Raw genomic sequence first — 18,993 nt, 5'->3', positions numbered from 1 at the left:
CCTACACTCACATGTTCTCTCTCTCTCTCTCTCTCTCTCTCTCTCTCTCTCTGTCTGTCTGTCTGTCTCTCACTCTCAAATATGTTTTAAAAAAAGAAAATCCTCTCAAAAAAAAAATTGGGTAATAGAAGAGTTTAAAATTGAATACATTAATAGCACAGTATATTCAAAGCAAAAGAAGTCATTATTACTCTCTTTAGACTTCACACCCTTCTGAGGAATACTCTCTTTAAAGCAGATAATGACACACTTGAGTATAATCCAAAGGAAGCTGCTGGGTAAGGTTGTTCTATGAAAATCTGATTTACTGTGTGTCTTCTACCACTTGTACGATGATTTCCTGAGTCTTCGGCAGACAAAGCCAGCATACTCTGGGAGAAATTTTTCAGAAACGCAAATTTTAGTGGAATATGAATTAGGATAATTTCTTAACAGCTCAAGTTATTCCAAAATGGAACCTGGAGCATTTCTGGGTATTAGAGCTATAATGGGATGATAAGCTTATATTATTGCTTGGGCATCTTCCAGGCTCTGGAAAATCCATCCAGACCCCTAAGAATCCATTCAGTGCCACAAGTCTCAGAGGTAGGTTATCCTCACCATACACATGGAGGGGGACGACTGGCACAGTAACAAGCAAGGGATTTCATAGTTGGCCTACTACATTGGACACACATGCAAAAAAGAATGAGCATGCTTTACAATGCTGCTTTTGAATCTTTGGTTTTATATGTGGTAGACAAATCTGGCATTTCAAGAAGCTGGCTATCACATTTTCTTGGTAAAGAATGAAGAAAAGGATGCTTGCTTTAGTTATTTAAATATTCTGTTTAGGGGTGCCAGGGTAGCTCAGTAGGTTAAGTGCCCAACTCTTGATTTCGGCTCAAGTCATGATCCCATGGTTCGTGAGATGGAGCCCTGCGTCAGGCTCTGTGCTGATGCGAGGGAGCCTACTCGGGATTCTCTCTCACCCTCTCGCTCTGCCCCTCCACTGCTCGGGCTTTCACTCTTGCTCTCTCTCAAAATAAATAAACTAAAAAAAAAAAAAAAAAAGGAAAAAATTGTTTTTCCAGTTGTCAACAGTAACTATATATTTTGTAGCCAGATAAAGTTTTAATAAGGGAAGGAAAGCAAAAATAATATAAAAACAGGGAGGGGGACAAAACACAAGAGACTCTTAAATACAGAGAACAAATAGAGGGTTGCTGGAGGGGTTGTGGGAGGGGGGATGGGCTAAACAGGTAAGGGGCATTAAGGAATCTATTCCTGAAATCATTGTTGCACCATATGCTAACTTAGATGTAAATTAGACAATAAATAAATTTTTTTTTAAATTAGGTTTTAATGTACACTGTTTCCAGCAGGTGGTTGAAGGGTTGTTTTCACCATGATAGGGCTGACTCTTTGCATTGTTGTCTGTCACTTCTGACCCCTGCATCATCTCCAGGGAGATTTGACGAACCTTGTGCACGGCAGCCACTGTTCTAAGTACAGACTGGCGAGGATCCCAGGAACCAACGCGTTTGTTGGCATTGTCAACGAAACCTGCGACTCTCTTGCCTTCTGTGCTTGTAGCATGGTCGATCGTCTCTGTCTCAACTGTCACCGGTAAAAATGCCATGGGTCCTATTCTCTGTTTACTACACTGTTAAATATCCTCACTGGTGCTAGTCATTTTGAAGTGGTATCTGCAAAGTAGAAAGCACAGGGGCGTGTCATGTAGAAAAGGAAAGGCCAGGTAGCAGAGGCATCGACAGCTGTGTGGTTCGCAGCATCCTTGTCCAAAAGTAATGGATGGAAGCCAATCATAGTGTAAACCTTTGGTCATAACTTCCTTTTAACTCTCCCTTTTAACTAGCTCAGATTTTTTTTTTTTTTTAATTTTCTTCTGGTCCATGTACAGCATATAGTTTGTTATTGACCCTCTGCATAGTAATTTTCTTATTGCCTTTCAGAATGGAACAAAATGAATGTGAATGTCCCTGTGAGTGCCCTCTAGAGGTCAATGAGTGCACTGGCAACCTCACCAATGCAGAGAACCGGTAAAATATACATATTACATAAATGTATGTGGCATACACAGATACATGCACACTGGGAGCCTCATTTATAGATTTGTTTTGGGTTGTGGTATAAGAAGTGATTCATTCTGATGATGTAACTGTTCACTGAGCCAGATTTCAAGCCTTCCAATGAAGTCCTCTTTCAGGTTTAAATTTAAACGCTGTGAAAATGTTCAAAGTATATGTGCTCTGTACATATAAAGTAGGGGACTGTTAACAAGCATTCGCGAAGTGTCTGCCATGTGTCAGATACTTTATGCACATTGAGTCACTTGGTTTTCAAATTAACCTTGTGATAAATCTATAGGTACCTTTTATACACACATGTGCTTACACATAATATGGCATTATTTATATTAGCGACAAGTTTTAAGACGACAGCTAAATAAACTGGGGTAAGTCCCTTCTCTAGAACTTAAATGAAAGAATCCTGTGTATGCTGATATACTAGTAAATGTTCGTTTAGTCATAGAGAAAATGTCAAAAGGGACCTTCATTAAACTGTTAATAGTGGTTACCTCTGAAAAGTAAGATTTAGAGTGGTGAGTCAGGGGAGGTAACATTCACTTCTCTTGTATACATTCCCGTTTTGTTGAATATTTATGATTTTCTTTTTATACATATATTGTTTCTATTGTACATAAAAACAAACAAATTGAAGCCCAGAGTGGTTAAGTGGTTAAGTGTACATAAAGACAAACAAATTGAAGCCCAGAGTGGTTAAGTGGTTAAGTGTACATAAAGACAAACAAATTGAAGCCCAGGGTGGTTACATATAGGTGGCGAGAATTCAAACCCAGATCTGTCTGAGGCAGTCGGGGACCAGAGGCATGATGAGTTTAGAACATGAGTGGTATTGGTCCTAACCTCCAGACTTGTTCCTACATAGAAACCCAAGCTGCGAGGTCCACCAGGAACCGGTAACATACACAGCTATTGACCCTGGCCTACAAGATGCCCTTCACCAGTGTGTCAACAGCAGGTGCAGTCAGAGGATGGAAAGTGGGTAAGCATTGCCCATTGCTTGCCTTGGTATCAACACGATACTGCAGGCGTAGAGTCTAGTAAGGAACGGCAACCTGGAGCCTCATTGAGCTTTGCCAGCTGTTATTTATTACTCTCATTCTTGATGTTTTCTAAATATGTACCAATTTTTCAGACCCAAAATTGATTTCTGTATGCCTTTTATCCACTGGTTGTAATGTTGTCCAGTTTTCACTATTTATAGCTGCTTGGCATTGGTACCATATATTAGTCACCTCCTCTGTGGATGGGAAAGTTACTCTTTAGATAAAAGGAATGAGAGGGGACATGGCACACAGAAGCCAAGGGCAAGGGGCAGGGGCTTTTGGGTTCCTGAAACAGAACCCAGCTCTATGGGTTATAGCTGATCAGTTCTGCTTTTTTAGAAAGCAGATAGGTTTCATGGTAGCTTTGAGAATCAAAAAACCAACAACTACATGTCCCCTGCTGCGTCTCCCTCCACTCTAGGATGTTTGGGCTTAGCCATCATGGGAGCAGTGGCTGTGGTGGGCTGTAGGGGTGGTGGGAGTGGGGGTGATCTGTGTATTACAGCTGCCAATTGCCATTTGGTTGTACGGTCAGCGGGTAGAACAGGCAGCCAGTCTGCTTTTAGTGCATATTTTAGCAAAGGAATGAGAGGGTATCAGATAGATTAATTTGGAATATTAGGCACTAACTCAAAACTAAATTTTTTTTTAACGTTTATTCATTTTTGAGAGACAGAGAGAGACAGAGTGTGAGCAGGGAAGGGGCAGAGAGAGAGAAGGAGACAGAGAATCTGAAGCAGGCTCCAGGCTCTGAGCTGTCAGCACAGAGCCCGACACAGGGCTCAAACTCACGAACTGCAAAATCGTGACCTGAGCCGAAGTTGGACGCTCAACCAACTGAGCCACCCAGGTGCCCCCAAAACTAAATTTGAGGAACACTGCACACATCCTCTTAGAGAGTCTTAATGCACTTAACATATTAAAAGTTCTGAGAAATTGGCAGGAAAGAAAGCTGTTTAACTTGCCTCATGTTTCCCAAATTGATTTGACCAGGTTTCCTTCCTCCCCCACCCTTTTTTTTTAAATGACCCTACACTTGGGGGATGTCAGGCCAAAATCTAATGAACCTTGGGGCCACTTGGTCTTTTGAGATGATTTGGAATAATCCTCTTCTAATCTGTGATGTGTGGATTTTATGGTGTGATCCACAGAACTGTTTTATTTCTCTCATTTCCATGTTGTTGAGAGACATAAAACAGCTATGCCTTGGCAGATGGTTGCTATTCTTCTTTGTATAAGGAAAGGAAACTAGAGCTCAAGGACTTACGGCACCAGCAAGTAATGGAGCTCCTGAGAGCTGTCTGATGCCCAAGTCCATATGCTGTCCCCTGCCCAGCACAGCTTCCCGGAACACTCAGCATCATCTCTCTGGCAGGGACTGCTTCGGTGTGCTGGATTGTGAATGGTGCATGGTAGACAGCGATGGAAAGACTCACCTGGACAAATCCTACTGTGCACCCCAGAAAGAATGCTTCGGGGGGATCGTGGGAGCCAAAAGTCCTTATGTGGATGACCTGGGAGCAATAGGTATGTTTGTTGGGAACCCAGAATATTTGGATTCTTGAATACGAATTTTTTTTGCCTCTACGCGAGGACAAAAATCTTCAAATGATCCTCTACCCTTGTTTCCCGTTTCCTTCCTTTGCCAGTAGTTTTTTAGTTACAAATCCAAGGCAGATAATTACCTTCAAAGCTGGCTTAGATATTCTATGCAGAGTAAGCAGCCATGTATCCTGCCAAAGTTTACAAGCCTGGAATTCATTCCCATAAAGCTAGTTCTGAGAAATGTCAGGCCTGGTTTCTGCGTGGCTGAACCATGGAGTTTGTTTGAATTTGAGTCCCAGCTGTCGGGAGAACAGGGCCAGCGATGGGTGGAGTGACCACTGCACATTGGTCTCTCCTGCTGCAACGTTGCCTCATGATATTTGCAAGGCAGAAGTTCTGTGGCTACAAGTCAGTACTTCAGGTCCTGGAGTCAGCAGAAGCCAGAGCTATCTAATGGGTAGCTTAGGGTCGGGGACAGGGACACTGGAGGGAGGAACGTGTCTGGGATCAGGCCCCAAGACCTCAAATATACTTACTACCTGCATCCCTCCTCTGAGATTTTCTCGGTGTCTTTCTGGAGCTAGTACAAGGTCCCAAAGCTTCCCTGGGAGGTGAGATATTTAAACCCTTATTTATTTTTTTAAACACCTCCCCACATTAGCCCGTCTATAGAAGAAAAACTCCTCCTATGTGAGGAAGGATCCTGAGCTCACATATTATTACTGAACCAGCTTAGGATGTAGTTGAAGTGACCTTGTTCTAAAACATCACTTTATATACCCACCTGCAGTTTCCTACGTGACTGTGCTAATAGTGTTTTAAAGGGAACCTATAAGCTTTGAAGTGTGATCCTGTTTAGGAGTCCTGCAACTCACTCGTTGCCATAAAGGACACCAGGTACAATAAATTTGTGCCAAGAGGCCCACGCTGCCCTTACCTCTGTGCTACATGACTTCTCTTCCAAGAGTAGCCCACACCCCGGGGAGCTAGGCTCTTAGCACTGGGCAGCATATATTTAAGTGATTCTCATCTACTCACTTGTTTTAGTAGTCCTTGCCAAATGTACTCTTGCTCTGCCGAGCAGCCGACATTTAATTTGAGAACCAGGGATTAACAGAAGCCACTCGTCCCACATTCTGGTGGATCTCCTTTGAGGTTTTCAAAACTTAAAGCACCTGCTCTTCTCTTCAACACACCCCACCCCACTCTAGTCCCTCCATCTTACCACCCCCATCCCTACTTCCTACCACACTTGGGAAATCTTGACAAAGGACATCTATTTGTTTGCTTTAATAAAGGTGACGAGGTGGTCACGTTGAACATGATTAAAAGTGCCCCCGTGGGCCCCGTGGCCGGAGGCATCATGGGATGCATCATGGTCCTCGTCCTTGCAGTGTATGCCTACCGCCATCAGATTCATCGCCGGAGTCACCAGCACATGTCTCCTCTTGCTGCCCAAGGTGAGCCCCAAATGAATCCAAAGCTCCTCTGGGAGGCAGCAGCCTCCCTTGCGTCCTTCCAGAGCTGAAAAGACAGTGGCCAGTCGTGTAAGCCCCTAAGTAATTCTAAGAACAGCACTACCTTTTCCGTTTTCATGGAGTGTGATTCGGAAGTCCCCAAAGCCTACTTGCTACCTTTAGCCCGTGGCTCATTCTTTAGTGTCTCAACCCTGTGAGCTTCATTTTGATTCCCCAGAAAATCCCCCAATGCTCTCTCATCTTACACACATTAGCCGCCCACGGCATGCCTCTTGAATAAGCCAGGCAGGGGAGCTGGGATGCTTAGTGGGAAATTTCGTTCTTCCCTCAACTCAGATGTGCTGTCTTTGCTGTTCCAGACAGGTGAGGCAAAGATAGCCTGGGTCCCTGTTGGCAAGACCATGAGTCTGTTCTATTGCAGCTGTTATCCCGTGGTGTGAAGGAACACGTGCAAAGCAATAATCACAGCTCTTGAAGAGGAGAATTCATTGGAGCCAGATACAAAATGATTAATCTGCAATCATGGCTTCCATACCAAGAGTTAAATGGGATATCGGTGCTCGTTTGCAAGGACGAAACCATTTAATGGGCTTCCCCATGTTTTGTAAAAGGCCCCAGGGATTTATTAACCTGACCTTTATGGAGATAAGGTTCACTCATCGTTCTGGACTTGGTCAGGGCCACTTTGCTCATCCTTGCAGCAGTAAGGACAGAGTGATGCTGGAATAGTTCACTGTGGCCGCAATCCTGATGGGGCAGTGGGGTGGGTGTGGGGGGCATCTTGGGATAATGCTGCCTGATTTAGTAACAGGACTAATCACAAAGCTCCTTCCCCGTGGTAAGATTTGGATACCCAGATTTCCCCTTGGTAAGTATGTGACAGTCATCCAGTGTTACCTTATACCTGGCCTTTTATAGGGTTTTGTGACACCATTTTCTTGGCACACTCAGCCATGGCTTTAGACCCCTTCCTTCTGTTTGAGGTACATTGGTAGAGGACTAAAGATCCATTAGCCTCTATCAACTTCTTTGCTCTCCTTTCTTCAGAAGTTAATTTCAGGTGCCTCTCTTGATTATTCATTTCTGGTCCTCCCTGTTTTGATTCCTGCTACCTCCTCCTTTAAAAAAAAAAATGGATGGGACATGGGACATCAGTTTATTCTTTTCCAAGTTTGGACTCGTTCTTGATGGAATGCTGTCACCCAGCCATCAAAATGAGGCCTCCACAGGGTATTAAAGTGGGTGATTTTGTTTGATTAAATAGTCATGTTTCTTTCTCTTTAATGATGGGTAGAAATGTCAGTGCGTATGTCCAACCTGGAGAATGACAGAGATGAAAGGGACGATGACAGCCATGAGGACAGAGGCATCAGTGAGTATTCAAGCTGCCTCGTTGCGGAACGTGTCAGCAGGAGGCTAAACCAGAATAAATGTTCTGTCTTCTATCCTTTTGGCGTATATTACGATTTAAGAACCTTAATGTGGCGAGGGTTTTTCCTCCCCCATTTTCATTAGGAATAAATAAGTGTAGGTGTTTGCTTTGTTTTAGAAAATCTTAAAAGGAGTCTTGATGTTCCTTTTCTCGTTAAGTGCTTTGTCCTAACACCTCACCCTACCTTTTCTTTCTCCTCCTCATTGCTTTCCAGCATAGTATTTCAGAAAGAGAATCATCAGGTGATATACATTGTTTTAATCCCTCCGGGGATTAAATGTATATAATTCAGTTGCAGGGGGGAAGAGCATTTCTTTATCAAAAAAGAATTCAATTAGCGTGAGATACATACCTTGGCCTACAACTGTGTAGAACATGTCTTCTTAATGCATGTTGGAGACCTGTGATGAGGAACTTCTCACTGCCCTTAATCCTCAAAATTAAAAAAAAAAATTATAATAATAATAATAATTTACTTCTTCTATTTCTCCAAAGAACAGCTCCCCCCAGTGTGTGAATCAACCTGCCCAGAGCAAATGTACTCTATACAGTAAGGATACTGGCACAAGAGTGATTAACTGTCTTCTCCCCACAGTCAGCAATACTAGGTTTATAGCTGCAGTCATCGAACGACATGCACACAGTCCAGAGAGGAGGCGTCGCTACTGGGGTCGATCAGGAACAGAAAGTGATCATGGTAAGGTCTAGCTCCTTCTGAAGAGTCTGGTGGGCTCCCTGTGGGCCAGTGTTCACATCCCCTCTTCTCCCTCCTGTTCTGTGCTCAAATTCATTACTTTGGCATAGTTTTCCAAAGGACATATTCCAACATGGCACATTTCTAGGAGCCCAAGGGTAGTTTTGATTTTTGTCTCGGCACTTGCAGGAATAAGAGAGATGACCCTTGGGCACACAGATTGCATCTAAGTGTTCTCCATGCATAAAGGTTCACATTGTCTGAATGGAACCCGCTTACCATTCCACGTGATCCTTGGTAATTGGCATCCACATCAGTTCTGCTACCCACTGTTGTTAGCTGGCCAACACCAGCATCCTCAAGGGCTCTCTCAGCCACGTATACACTTTGGACATGACAAGAGTTCATGCTTCCTTCTGGCATTCCCCATCCTGACCTCCAGCCTTGCCTGGAAGGTTCAGAGAAGCCTTCACCAAAGAGACAACATTTGCACTGGGCTTAAAGGCTGATGAAAGAAAAGTTGGGGCAAAGGAGATTCAGAGGCAAGCGGACTGGTGTATATAGTCACGGAGGTTATAGAAGATGCCTCTAAGATGCTCAGAAAAGGGTCGGCACTAAGGCTGAGCGGGCTGTGAATTATCAAGTCCACATGCTGTACCAAAGACTTGGCCACCACCTAGCTTCTTACCTTGCCAACATCCGGATGGCTTGTCGTCACAGGGAAGAGCAGACATGTCCCGCCCTGTAGCCATCACTGCCAGTGTTCCGCAACAACATGACAGGAGTGTGGGGCCTTGTAAGAACTTTTTGTAATTGTAAGATCTTTTTGTTTTTCGTGTGCTTGTTTAATTTGCTAGAAAACTTTATTTTCTTCCCAGAATCAGATCTTTTTTTAATGCATAAATAATGCATTTATACCTTTTTGACTCTTTCTCCACATCTACCCTAGGAAAAAAAAAAAAAAAAAAAAAAAGGAAGTCTACAAACTGTGAGCTCCCAGCCCTGTGCTAAAACATGCAAGGAGTGGATATTCGTCAAGGCAACCAGTGTTGCCTTTTACATGACAGCCAGGTATTCAAACTCCCTTTGGAAAACAGAAGCCAAAACTCTGATTTGTAAATTGGAGGTTCCTAATTTGAGCTTTGAATGACATTGTTCTCACCAACTAAGTAGAAACTTCAGGTTTCTATGCAGAGTCAAAGCACAACTTAAATTTTTCAGTTTGACTTTCTGGGGTTTTTTCCCCCTAAAAACCTTTGAACCTGCATAAATTCATTCTGCCAGGCAGTTCTGTGCCTCTTCTCCTTTGAATAATAAAACAGGTTTGAGGCTACTAAAGTTCAACAGAAATAATTTCTTATTCAGCAGAAATACTGAATCCTTTCTCTCTCTTTCCTTCTCCCCGGATAGAAATTGCTTCAATACGAAATTGGAATTCTGAGTGACATTTCCAATGTTCCATTAGCTCTCCCATTGTCTTAGTAAAATGGTGTATGAAGCAACAGCTTAGATGAAAGCAGTAATGCAGTGTCAGTATCTGAAAGCTAAGGAATCTAGCTAAGGGCTTGCTTTCTTTCATTTTTCACAATAATTGGATCCCTGTTATCCCCGAGGAATGAAAAATAGTTCCTCGTGCAGATAGAATGCAACACCAAAAGAAATGGAAGACATTGACATTCCACATAATTCCAAATGTACCACAAAAATCAATAGCATTTAACTGCATGTTGTCATATCCCTGAACCTGAATGGTGGGTCACTAAAAGTGGTGGCATCAGGTTAATGTCCCTGTGATGCCAAGAATAGGCCATGGGTAGGTTCGCATGAAAACAAGGAAATCTAATCTCGTTGTTTTGTCAGTACCCTTCTTTCTCAGCTCTGTGTTCTTTTATGCTGTTTGCTAGGCACAGTGGGGGGACCTTGTGAAGGGGCAGCCTCATTTCTGTGAGGCCGAGTGATTATGGAAGAGCTTATAAGATAGGGCCAAGCACAGCTCACTTGGAACCCACCTCTCCCCCTCAACAGGTAATGAGATCTTAGTGAAGCTACTTTGGACCTTAGTCCATGAGAATCATGGAAGTCCCCTGGGGGAAGGTGGCCTTGGTGCTGTTGGTGCTGGCCCTTGACGGGGTAAAATTGTAGCACCGTGGTTGTTTGCAACCCGGTGAGCATTTTTACCTTGGGTCTGTTCCACAAAAGGAAACTCAAAGGAATAAAACACATAAATATATGAGTACTGAACAGATTAGATTTTCAGGATGTGGTTCAGAATTGTGATATACCTAGAATTAAAACTGAATGTCACCAGGCCAAACTTGTAGACTTCAAGCTGTATTTTTATTTAGAAATACAGTTGACCTTTGAACATCATGGGCATTAGGGACACCAGCCCCCACCCTTGCTCAATCAAAAATCCACATCTAGGGGTGCCTGGTTGGCTCAGTTGGTTAAGCGGCTGACTTCGGCCCAGGTCATGATCTCACGGTTCGTGGGTTTGAGCCCTGCACGGGGCTCTGTGCTGACAGCTCAGAGCCTAGAGCCTGCTTCAGATTCTGTGTCTCCCTCTCTCACTGCCCCTCTCCCACTCTCTCTCACTCTCAAAAATAAACATTAAAAAAAAATATTTTAAAAAAATCCACATATAACTTCTCACCCCCACCAAAAGAAAAACTTTACTACTAATAATCTGTTGACTGGAAGCCTTACCAAGAACATGAACAGTGGATTAGTCTACATTTTGTATGTTACATGTATTATATAATGTTTTCTTAAAGGAAGCTAGAGAAAAGAAAATGTTAAAATCATAAGAGAAAATACATTTACAGCCCTGTCCTGTATTTATGGAAAACTAGCCTGCGAGTAGACCCATGTAGTTCAAGGTTACTCAGGGGTCAGTGGTATTTCATGTGGCCAAGAGAGTTTTGTATTTCAAAGGAATCTTATTTTAATTTTGCACCTTAAAAATGCTAAAATAAGAATAGTTTTTGAAAGGTAGAATTATTTTCGTCAATATTCTAAGACCACTTAGAATGACTGTTTTTCAGCCCTTGACGATTTACTGTTACACTCGCAAGTAGCAATTAAAAACAATTACTACCTATTTATGCTTTAATTCTATATGTCTGCCCATTTTTTTCTTCTGAAAATCTCATGTTCTGTCCATTCATCAACTGGCTTATCTTTAGGTTAAAAACCACCAATGTGTCCCTTTTGAATCTGCGTGTTAGTTACCAACTCATTAGAAACTGGATATAAATGTATTTAAGCAACATTTTTTTCTTTGTAAAAGGGAGACCTCCTCCTAGTAAAGCAAATTCCAAAAAGCTTAAAAGGTGAATGGTGAGCCTTGAAAACCTGGTCAAAAACTGTAGAGTGTAACTTAGGGCCATTGTTTTTTGGAGGCGCGTGGATATTCTCCCACAGTTACTCTCTGTGACCACAAGGTGGAGAGTGAGTCCCCAGAGTGACCTAACCTCCCCACCCATCCAGAGAGGTTTCTTCAGGAACCATCAGCTAAATATGTAAGCACAATACCAAAAAGCCTGATCTTGACTCCTGTTCTCAATGGTCGCCTAGTCTCCTTCCTGAGCCTACTTTTTGCTTGAGGTCGCCTTTTCAGAGACTATACTGCACACACCTTTGGATAGTAAGAAACTTTTCCTTTGAAAGTATTGGCTGATAGCTTTGTGTTTTCAATAGTGCTTCTTCTGCCTTGAGTCATACTGAATCTGTCTTATTCATCACTGTTCCCAGCACCCAACAGAATTGTCTGGTGCTAAGTAAACACTCAATTTGTTAAGTGAGAGCATGTGTTTGGCTTTCTCCCTCTTCTCCACAGCTTGCTATCCCTCTCTCCAGATTTTCATTAATTATTGAGATAAGAGGAAGCTTGAGTAAGTTACAGAGGGGCTGAGCAATACTGCCACACTGAGAAAATTAAACAGAATGTCCCAGAGCAAGGGGTTCACTTTGGAAGACCCTGTGCTTGGGTTCTCATCAGAAAGCAAGAGCAGGAGAAATGGGGGTGCCCCTGAGGTGCTGTGGGAACAGCTCCATCATTAAAACCACCCTTGAGCCTATGATCAGCCAGGTCCAGAGCACCCCTGGCGTGTTAAGTCAGAACCCCTGGGCAGGGCCCAGTGAATCCTGGAACGTCTTCATTGTTAGATGAGAATGTCACACCAGATAAAACCACAGATACCCAAAAAACTCTTAATAACATTGCTTTGGGAGCATAGTAATGTGATTTTGAAAAATGAAGTGCCTGCTCTGTGTGAGGCATTGCGTTGAATATTAGGAGTACAAAAATAAATGGAAATTCACTAATGGCCACGACGGCCCTAAGTTTTATTGCATAGTAAAAATCTAAGCTAGAGATGTGTACAGAATGCCATTTAAATTCACAGAAGGGGCAACAGACCCCACGTGGGCTGGCAGGATGGGGTGCTGGGGGTTTGGGTTGCTTCCCAGAGAAGACCTTTAAAAACTGAAGCATGAAGGACAATAGCCGGATGATGGAAGGTGGGAGGGTGAGCCCGGCAGAAGGCCTGTCATGAATTTTACACCAGGAATGTGAAAATGAGTTAACAGTTTCTGTGGGTGCTTGTAAATGAGTGGAGATGGGAAACCCTTCAGGAGGTACTTGGAGGCAAGATAAAGACAGCCTAGCACTAAAGGTTGGCCAACAATCATCAACATAGATGCTGAGATTTTGCTAAAAGTGTGTCTTCTACTTGAGTCCCCTACGTGTGAAGCACATGGCAGCTTAAGCACACGCAGCACTCTGTAACTGGGGCTTCAGCGTCTACCATCCAGTCTCAGGTTCCAGACCGAGCCCTGCTGATGCTGAGAATCCCATTCTGGCTCCTGATTCTTGAGGAAAGGCATCACTGTTTCCCCAGCCCTGAACCTAGAAACCTCAACCTTATCCAAGGATGTCAACCTGGATCTTCCCCCCCAGGGAAGTCAGTTGGGCCACCAAAGGCAACCTACTCTGAGCTCGAACAGTGTCTTGAAGCCGGCCGCTTGCCCTACGTAACACAGCCGCTGGCCCACTTGAGGTCCTCATCATCTCCTTGGGCCAGCACCACAGCCTCCTGTCCTCTGAGCCTCAGTCCCACCTTCTTTCCAGCCGCCTCACTGCCACAAGTGATCATCTTCAAGCACATGTTACGTCCTTGCACCCTCCCCTACCTCTGGCCTGTTGCTAAATCCCAGCTCGTAGCTCAGCCAGCCTTCCTGATCTGGTCTGAGCCCACATATTCAGTCTCCTCTCCTGCTGCTTTCTCCCCCATACCGAGCTTGTTATCATCCCCAAAGCCCCTAGAGGCTCTCGGGCTGTTGTGTCTTGGCATTTGCTCATCTCCCAGCCTGCAGTACCTTTCCAACCCGCTCTTTACCTAATGAACCCCTTCTCTCCCATGAGGGCCACTTTAAGTGTCCTCGTAAGGTGTCCTAAGCCAAGTTAATCAGCTTTGGTATCCCTCTCCATGTGCCTCTGTTTGAATACCTTTGTTTCCCCTTCTTGACTGTGGGCTTCTTGGGAGCTGGAGCTTCCCCCTTACCCCTTTTTTGATTGAGCCCCCCACCTGGCACCAAGGAGACTCTCAGTGATGATAGACGCCTATGTCCATCAACTTCACCCTCTTCTGCCCCCTTCATCCCTGACACTTGGGGTCTCCGAGTCTTTTCATCCTGACTCAAAGTCATCACCCCCAAACCCCCCTAACTTTTAACTGCTTACCAACTTCTATTGTTTCCACCTCTGAGATACTTTTAAATCCGCTTAATCCCATACCCCTAGTTTTAATTCTTAGTCTGTCATCTGGGCTGTTGCAATAACCTCCCAACTGTCCCCTCTATTTCCTTTTTATTCATCTTCCAAACTGCCACGAGAACTCTCTCTGAAACACAGAAACTGTCATGCTATTTTTTTTTTCCAGTCTGTTCAAAATGTATTGTTCCTCCATTTTCTCTGCTTTGGCCTTTATAATCTGACTGTAACTCACCTTTCCACCTCTCTCCTGCCACGTTCTCCAACTGCCTACCTGCACCTGTCCTAGCCACATGGTACAGCAGTGGCCTTGGCTTTCCACACCTCTAGGCTGTGCTCCCGTTCCCTTGCTCATATCCACTTACCAAACTCCTACATATCCTTTTAAGCCCAACTGAAATAGGAGTTTTTCTGTGGAGCTTTCTCATTCTTCCAGCCGGAATTAGTTATTCCATGTTCTCGATACCAGTTATACCTCAACTATAGCACTTACCATCATCTGCATTAGAATAAACCCAGCTTCACAAGTAAGTCTCCTGTTCGGTTGTGAAATCCTTAAGGAAAAGAGACATCTCTTATTCATGTTTTGTAGCCTCCCCCTCTGGCTGCATAATGGTCTTCAATGAATGAATAATTGAACGGATCTATGCTTGTATTCATTTTATTTCTCAAACTCTAGCTTTTAAGCTCCTTGTGCAGGGAGATTTTCACCTTGGTGTCTCCTGCAATGCCTAACACAGTATCTTGTACATAGTAGGTGCACAATAAATATTTCTGGAGTTAGACTGACTTAAATAATTCTGTCATTTGCAAAATGGTTCATTGAGGACAGAGAATTGCCTTTCTAATTTTTGCACCCAGCATACATTTTCAACCATATCCCATTCCTGCTTGGCTGTATGCAAGCACATCAATTTTGCACCACAAATGTGACTAGCACTACCCATGGGTGAGCTCTGATTGATGCTAACCGTAGATGCAGTGGAAATATTAATGAGCTGTCACTTCTCAAAAATTTTAAAGGGGATTTTTGCAATATTTAAAAACATGCCAGAGTTCTTGGAATGGAATCCTTTGATCAGCAAGGGCATTTTCTTTTGAAACGTGTATTACTTAGAATACCAAAAGAAATTAATCTTTAAATACAGTGAGCCAGCTTACACAGAGAATAGTTGATTCCTTTGCTAGTTGCTATGGGTATATGTGGAGTTCGTATCTCATCAGGTACTGGAACTTTGGGCAAGTTCATTAACCTCTCTGATCATCATTTCCCTCACTTGTATAATTTGTGTGTAGGAATTCCAGGACACCAGTGTGTGTCGTAGAACAGATATACACACAATGGAGACGCTTGTTTTTGTCCTTGCTGTGAGATCACGTGCAGCCCAGCTTTCTCCACCAGCCCCCAACTTGACTTGAATCCTATTAGGACTTTGTTTTCCTTTTCTCTTTTCTTTTCTTTCTTTCTTTTCTTCCTTTTTTTTTTTTTTTTTTTTTTTTGAAGCTGCCTTTTTTATTTTTCTTTCTCCCTACTTTTTCTTTTTCTCCCTTTCTCCCTTCTTTCTTTCTCTCTCTTTTTTCTTTCATTCATTCATTCATTCATTTATTCATTCAAATAAAGTTAATCTTACCTCAGGGAAAAGTGTAGGAGGATAGTCCCAAATGTCAATGGTAGTTATCTGTGGATCAGGTGGGAAGAGCGATGATTTTAGTTTTTGTTGTGTTGATTTGGGGATTTGGGAAAAAGCTTCCTATATATATATTTTTTTTCTTATCTGTACTTTCTCAGGTGTGTAAAATTTTTTATTGTGTAATTGTTGGGGGGGGGGGGCGGTGGCGCAGAGGAGAAACAGCTAACAAAAGATCTCTTCAAAAATAAGCCACTTTGACGTCTGCTGGCAGCCTGCGGACGTTTGCACCCATGTAACACAAAGATAGGAACATCTCCCCGTGCCCTAGAAATCTTCAGTCACATCTCCCTGTGTCTGGAAGCTCTCAGCTGCTTGTTCTGTTCATTTTCTAGGTTACAGCACCATGAGCCCACAGGAAGATAGTGAAAACCCCCCGTGCAACAATGACCCCTTGTCAGCTGGGGTGGATGTGGGGAACCACGACGAGGACTTGGATCTGGACGCCCCGCCCCAGACGGCCGCCCTGCTAAGTCACAAATTCCACCACTACCGTTCCCACCACCCCACGCCGCACCACAGCCACCACTTGCAGGCGGCCGTGACAGTACACACCGTCGATGCAGAGTGCTAACACTCTCCTGACCTCCATGAGAAGATGGGAGCTGGGAGGTACAGAATGTTCTGGAGGGAAGAAGAACCAGCATCGGATAATCCACAGCAAGAGACCCCTTGTGTTCGTGCTTTGTCCAGAGTGGTTTAACTCACTTGCTGCCTGTCAAATGTGTTTCGGAATGAGAAACAACAACAAAATCACTTTTGTGAAAGTGCGAAGCTGGTTCTGAAATGGAGGGGAAGTAAGCCTGATTAACGAACCTGCCATAACACCAATGGGATGGAGCAGAAGGCAAACCTCCAAACACAGAGGCGAGACCCATAAACGAAACATTGGGAACCTTCGTTAAGCTGAGCCAGAGGAATGTCCCAAGGAGCCAGAAACATTCGGCTCTCCTTAACTGGAAGAGAGACAAGTGTGCCCAGCCGGAGACTGGGAATGTGGCACATCCAGACAGAAATGTGTGCTTTCGGAAGATCTCGCTTTGTTTCTGGCGGTACCTAGATACCACAGTTGCTGTATGGAACTCCTGTTAAGCTCTAAATGATGCATCTCAAAATTTCTAAGTAAAGGATTATTTTTCTACTATTTATTGAACTTTCAAACATTCTCAAACTTTGGGGGAAAGAAAAGGAAACACATAAGAAATTGTCAGCAATTATCCCTAGCTGTTTTGTGTGTGAAGTGGTTGACTATGGAGTTCTATTATTTAACTGATATCCTCCCACTGCCCCACTCTACAAAATGGGAAAATGAAGAAATCCTTCTCTCTGACTTGTTTACATACATTTTCTTTAGAACGTCATCTTATGGAAACCTATCTTTTTTTGTAATGCAGTATTCTTTATGTTTGACAGAGGCAGGGAAGACAGAGGAATCCAAAATGCTTTCCAAGAAATGTTATGTCTCTTTTTCACTCATTTCCACTCCCCGTACGATGCTTTTCTCAGATGTCTTACAAAACCTAGTATTACAACCCCAGCCTTTCGGCTAAGGGAGGGATGGATTTCTTCTTGTGTTAGAGACTATAAATTTTTAAGTGTCCCATTTTGATTCTGAAAATATTGAGTACATAAAGGAAGATGTTTTTAAACTTCAAAATTGATTCTTAAAGATTTCTTTTGATATCCTAGTTCAAAGCTGCTGCCAGTTATCCGAGAAGCTATCCACTGAACTGCTTTGTGACGTATACAGAGATTAATCCGATCTGGCTAATATAACGTGGGGCATTGTATTTTTAAAGTAGTGTTCTAATTACAGTGATGTATTTTAGATTCACATCTTGTGATTCAAATATGTTATAAAGACATTCTTGCACCGTGTGTGTGGTAAATCTCCGTTTATATGTAGTTGGAAAAAATTCACTGAATAACGTTTTAACGATAGGGTATCACGACATAATGTAAAAAAAAAAAAAAAAACAATTGGTTCTTCAGCAGTACAGAAAGTAAACTGTATGCGTGCTATCAGGAAACCCCTTCGTACTGTGTATAAATTTGCAGTCTAGTGAAATAAACTGTATGAACGGACAGTCTTAGTGTTTATAGTGATGTGTTCACGTGCTGCTGCTTGTGCCTCGTGGAGATTCTGTTCACTTTGTAACCCAGCAGATCAGTTACCAAACTTAGTGGGCCTCCTCTCAGTGCTACTGTCGACGTCAGGGGGTTCTTGACATCTTGAAGATGCAAAAAAAATTGAAGAATATAAGGGGATAACATTAGGAACAAATGTTAAGGGGTGCCTAGGTGGCTCAAGTCACTTAAGCATCCAACTTCGGTTCAGGTCATGATCTCACAGCTCATGGGTTCGAGCCCCTCATTGGGCTCTGTGCTTACAGCTCACAGCCTGGAGCCTGCTTCTGATTCTGTGTCTCCCTCTCTCTTTGCCCCTCCCCTGCTCGTGCTCTGCATCTCCCTCAAAAATTTAAAAAAGTGAAAAAAAACATAACAAATATTAAAAAATGTGCGGAACATAGGTCCCTCTTCCTGAGCATCTACATTCATGCAATTAATAATAAATAATTCTCTAACTGCTGGAGAGAATGGGGACTTCCCTGTCTTCCCAGAAAATTAAGCCTCTCCATTTTGTTTGCCGAAGTTGAGAACCTTTGTGTGGTGGCACTAGCTTTGTGGGATTCCTACTAGATGGGAGAAAACCTGGGTATTTTCAGGGAAAGAATTACAAAACAGCTTAATAACATGTTAGAGCCTACTCGAAGGTAAAAACAGAAATGCACCTTGTGTCTTTTGTGCTAAGTATCTCCCCTGTCCTGAACTTGGGGGGACGGGGACAGGTGGAGAGGGGGGCAGGGATTGAATCCTTCTAGCTGAATAAGAGCACAGAACTATTTTACGCCCCCTGTAGAACATGGCACACAGGTTTGTGAGGTTTTGCCCTTCTAAGCTCCCTTTTGTTCCCTAGACATTGCATATAGTGTTGTTTGAACATTTGTTGTTCGTGTTCTTGTTTCAAAGGAAAATTAAGTGCTTAGGAACTTTTTTATCCTGGTGACCAATGTTGGTTCTTCTTGTCCCTCAGATACCATTGCTTGTTAAACACGAGTCTTCCCTGAAATCCTAGAGGGGGAGGTCCTAGCAATGCCTTCCCATTCACTAAGACCTCTTAATGCTTATAACAAATACTTACATCAGTGTTGACAAGTTTCAACAGCTAAGGGTGTCCCAGGTCACTTGA

The 18,993-nt window shown here is 43.2% G+C and overlaps 1 protein-coding gene across 1 annotated transcript in view; it reads left to right on the top strand.

Moving 5' to 3' along the window:
* Positions 1–17,830, top strand: part of CACHD1 (cache domain containing 1) — a 209,574-nt gene extending 191,744 nt beyond the window's left edge. The window contains 8 exon segments of the mRNA XM_019449018.2: positions 1,448–1,608; positions 1,956–2,042; positions 2,953–3,069; positions 4,509–4,660; positions 5,977–6,138; positions 7,451–7,528; positions 8,184–8,285; positions 16,079–17,830. Of these exon segments, the coding sequence (XP_019304563.1) occupies positions 1,448–1,608; positions 1,956–2,042; positions 2,953–3,069; positions 4,509–4,660; positions 5,977–6,138; positions 7,451–7,528; positions 8,184–8,285; positions 16,079–16,317 (1,098 nt within the window). The 3' untranslated portion in view covers positions 16,318–17,830.
* Positions 17,831–18,993: the final 1,163 nt, after the last annotated feature.

This window comes from Panthera pardus, unplaced genomic scaffold, assembly GCF_024362965.1.
Source record: "Panthera pardus isolate Hobbes unplaced genomic scaffold, ASM2436296v1 HiC_scaffold_11, whole genome shotgun sequence".
Taxonomy (NCBI): domain Eukaryota; kingdom Metazoa; phylum Chordata; class Mammalia; order Carnivora; family Felidae; genus Panthera; species Panthera pardus.
Note: the sequence above shows the minus strand (reverse complement) of the source record. Positions and strands in the feature narration are given on the sequence as shown.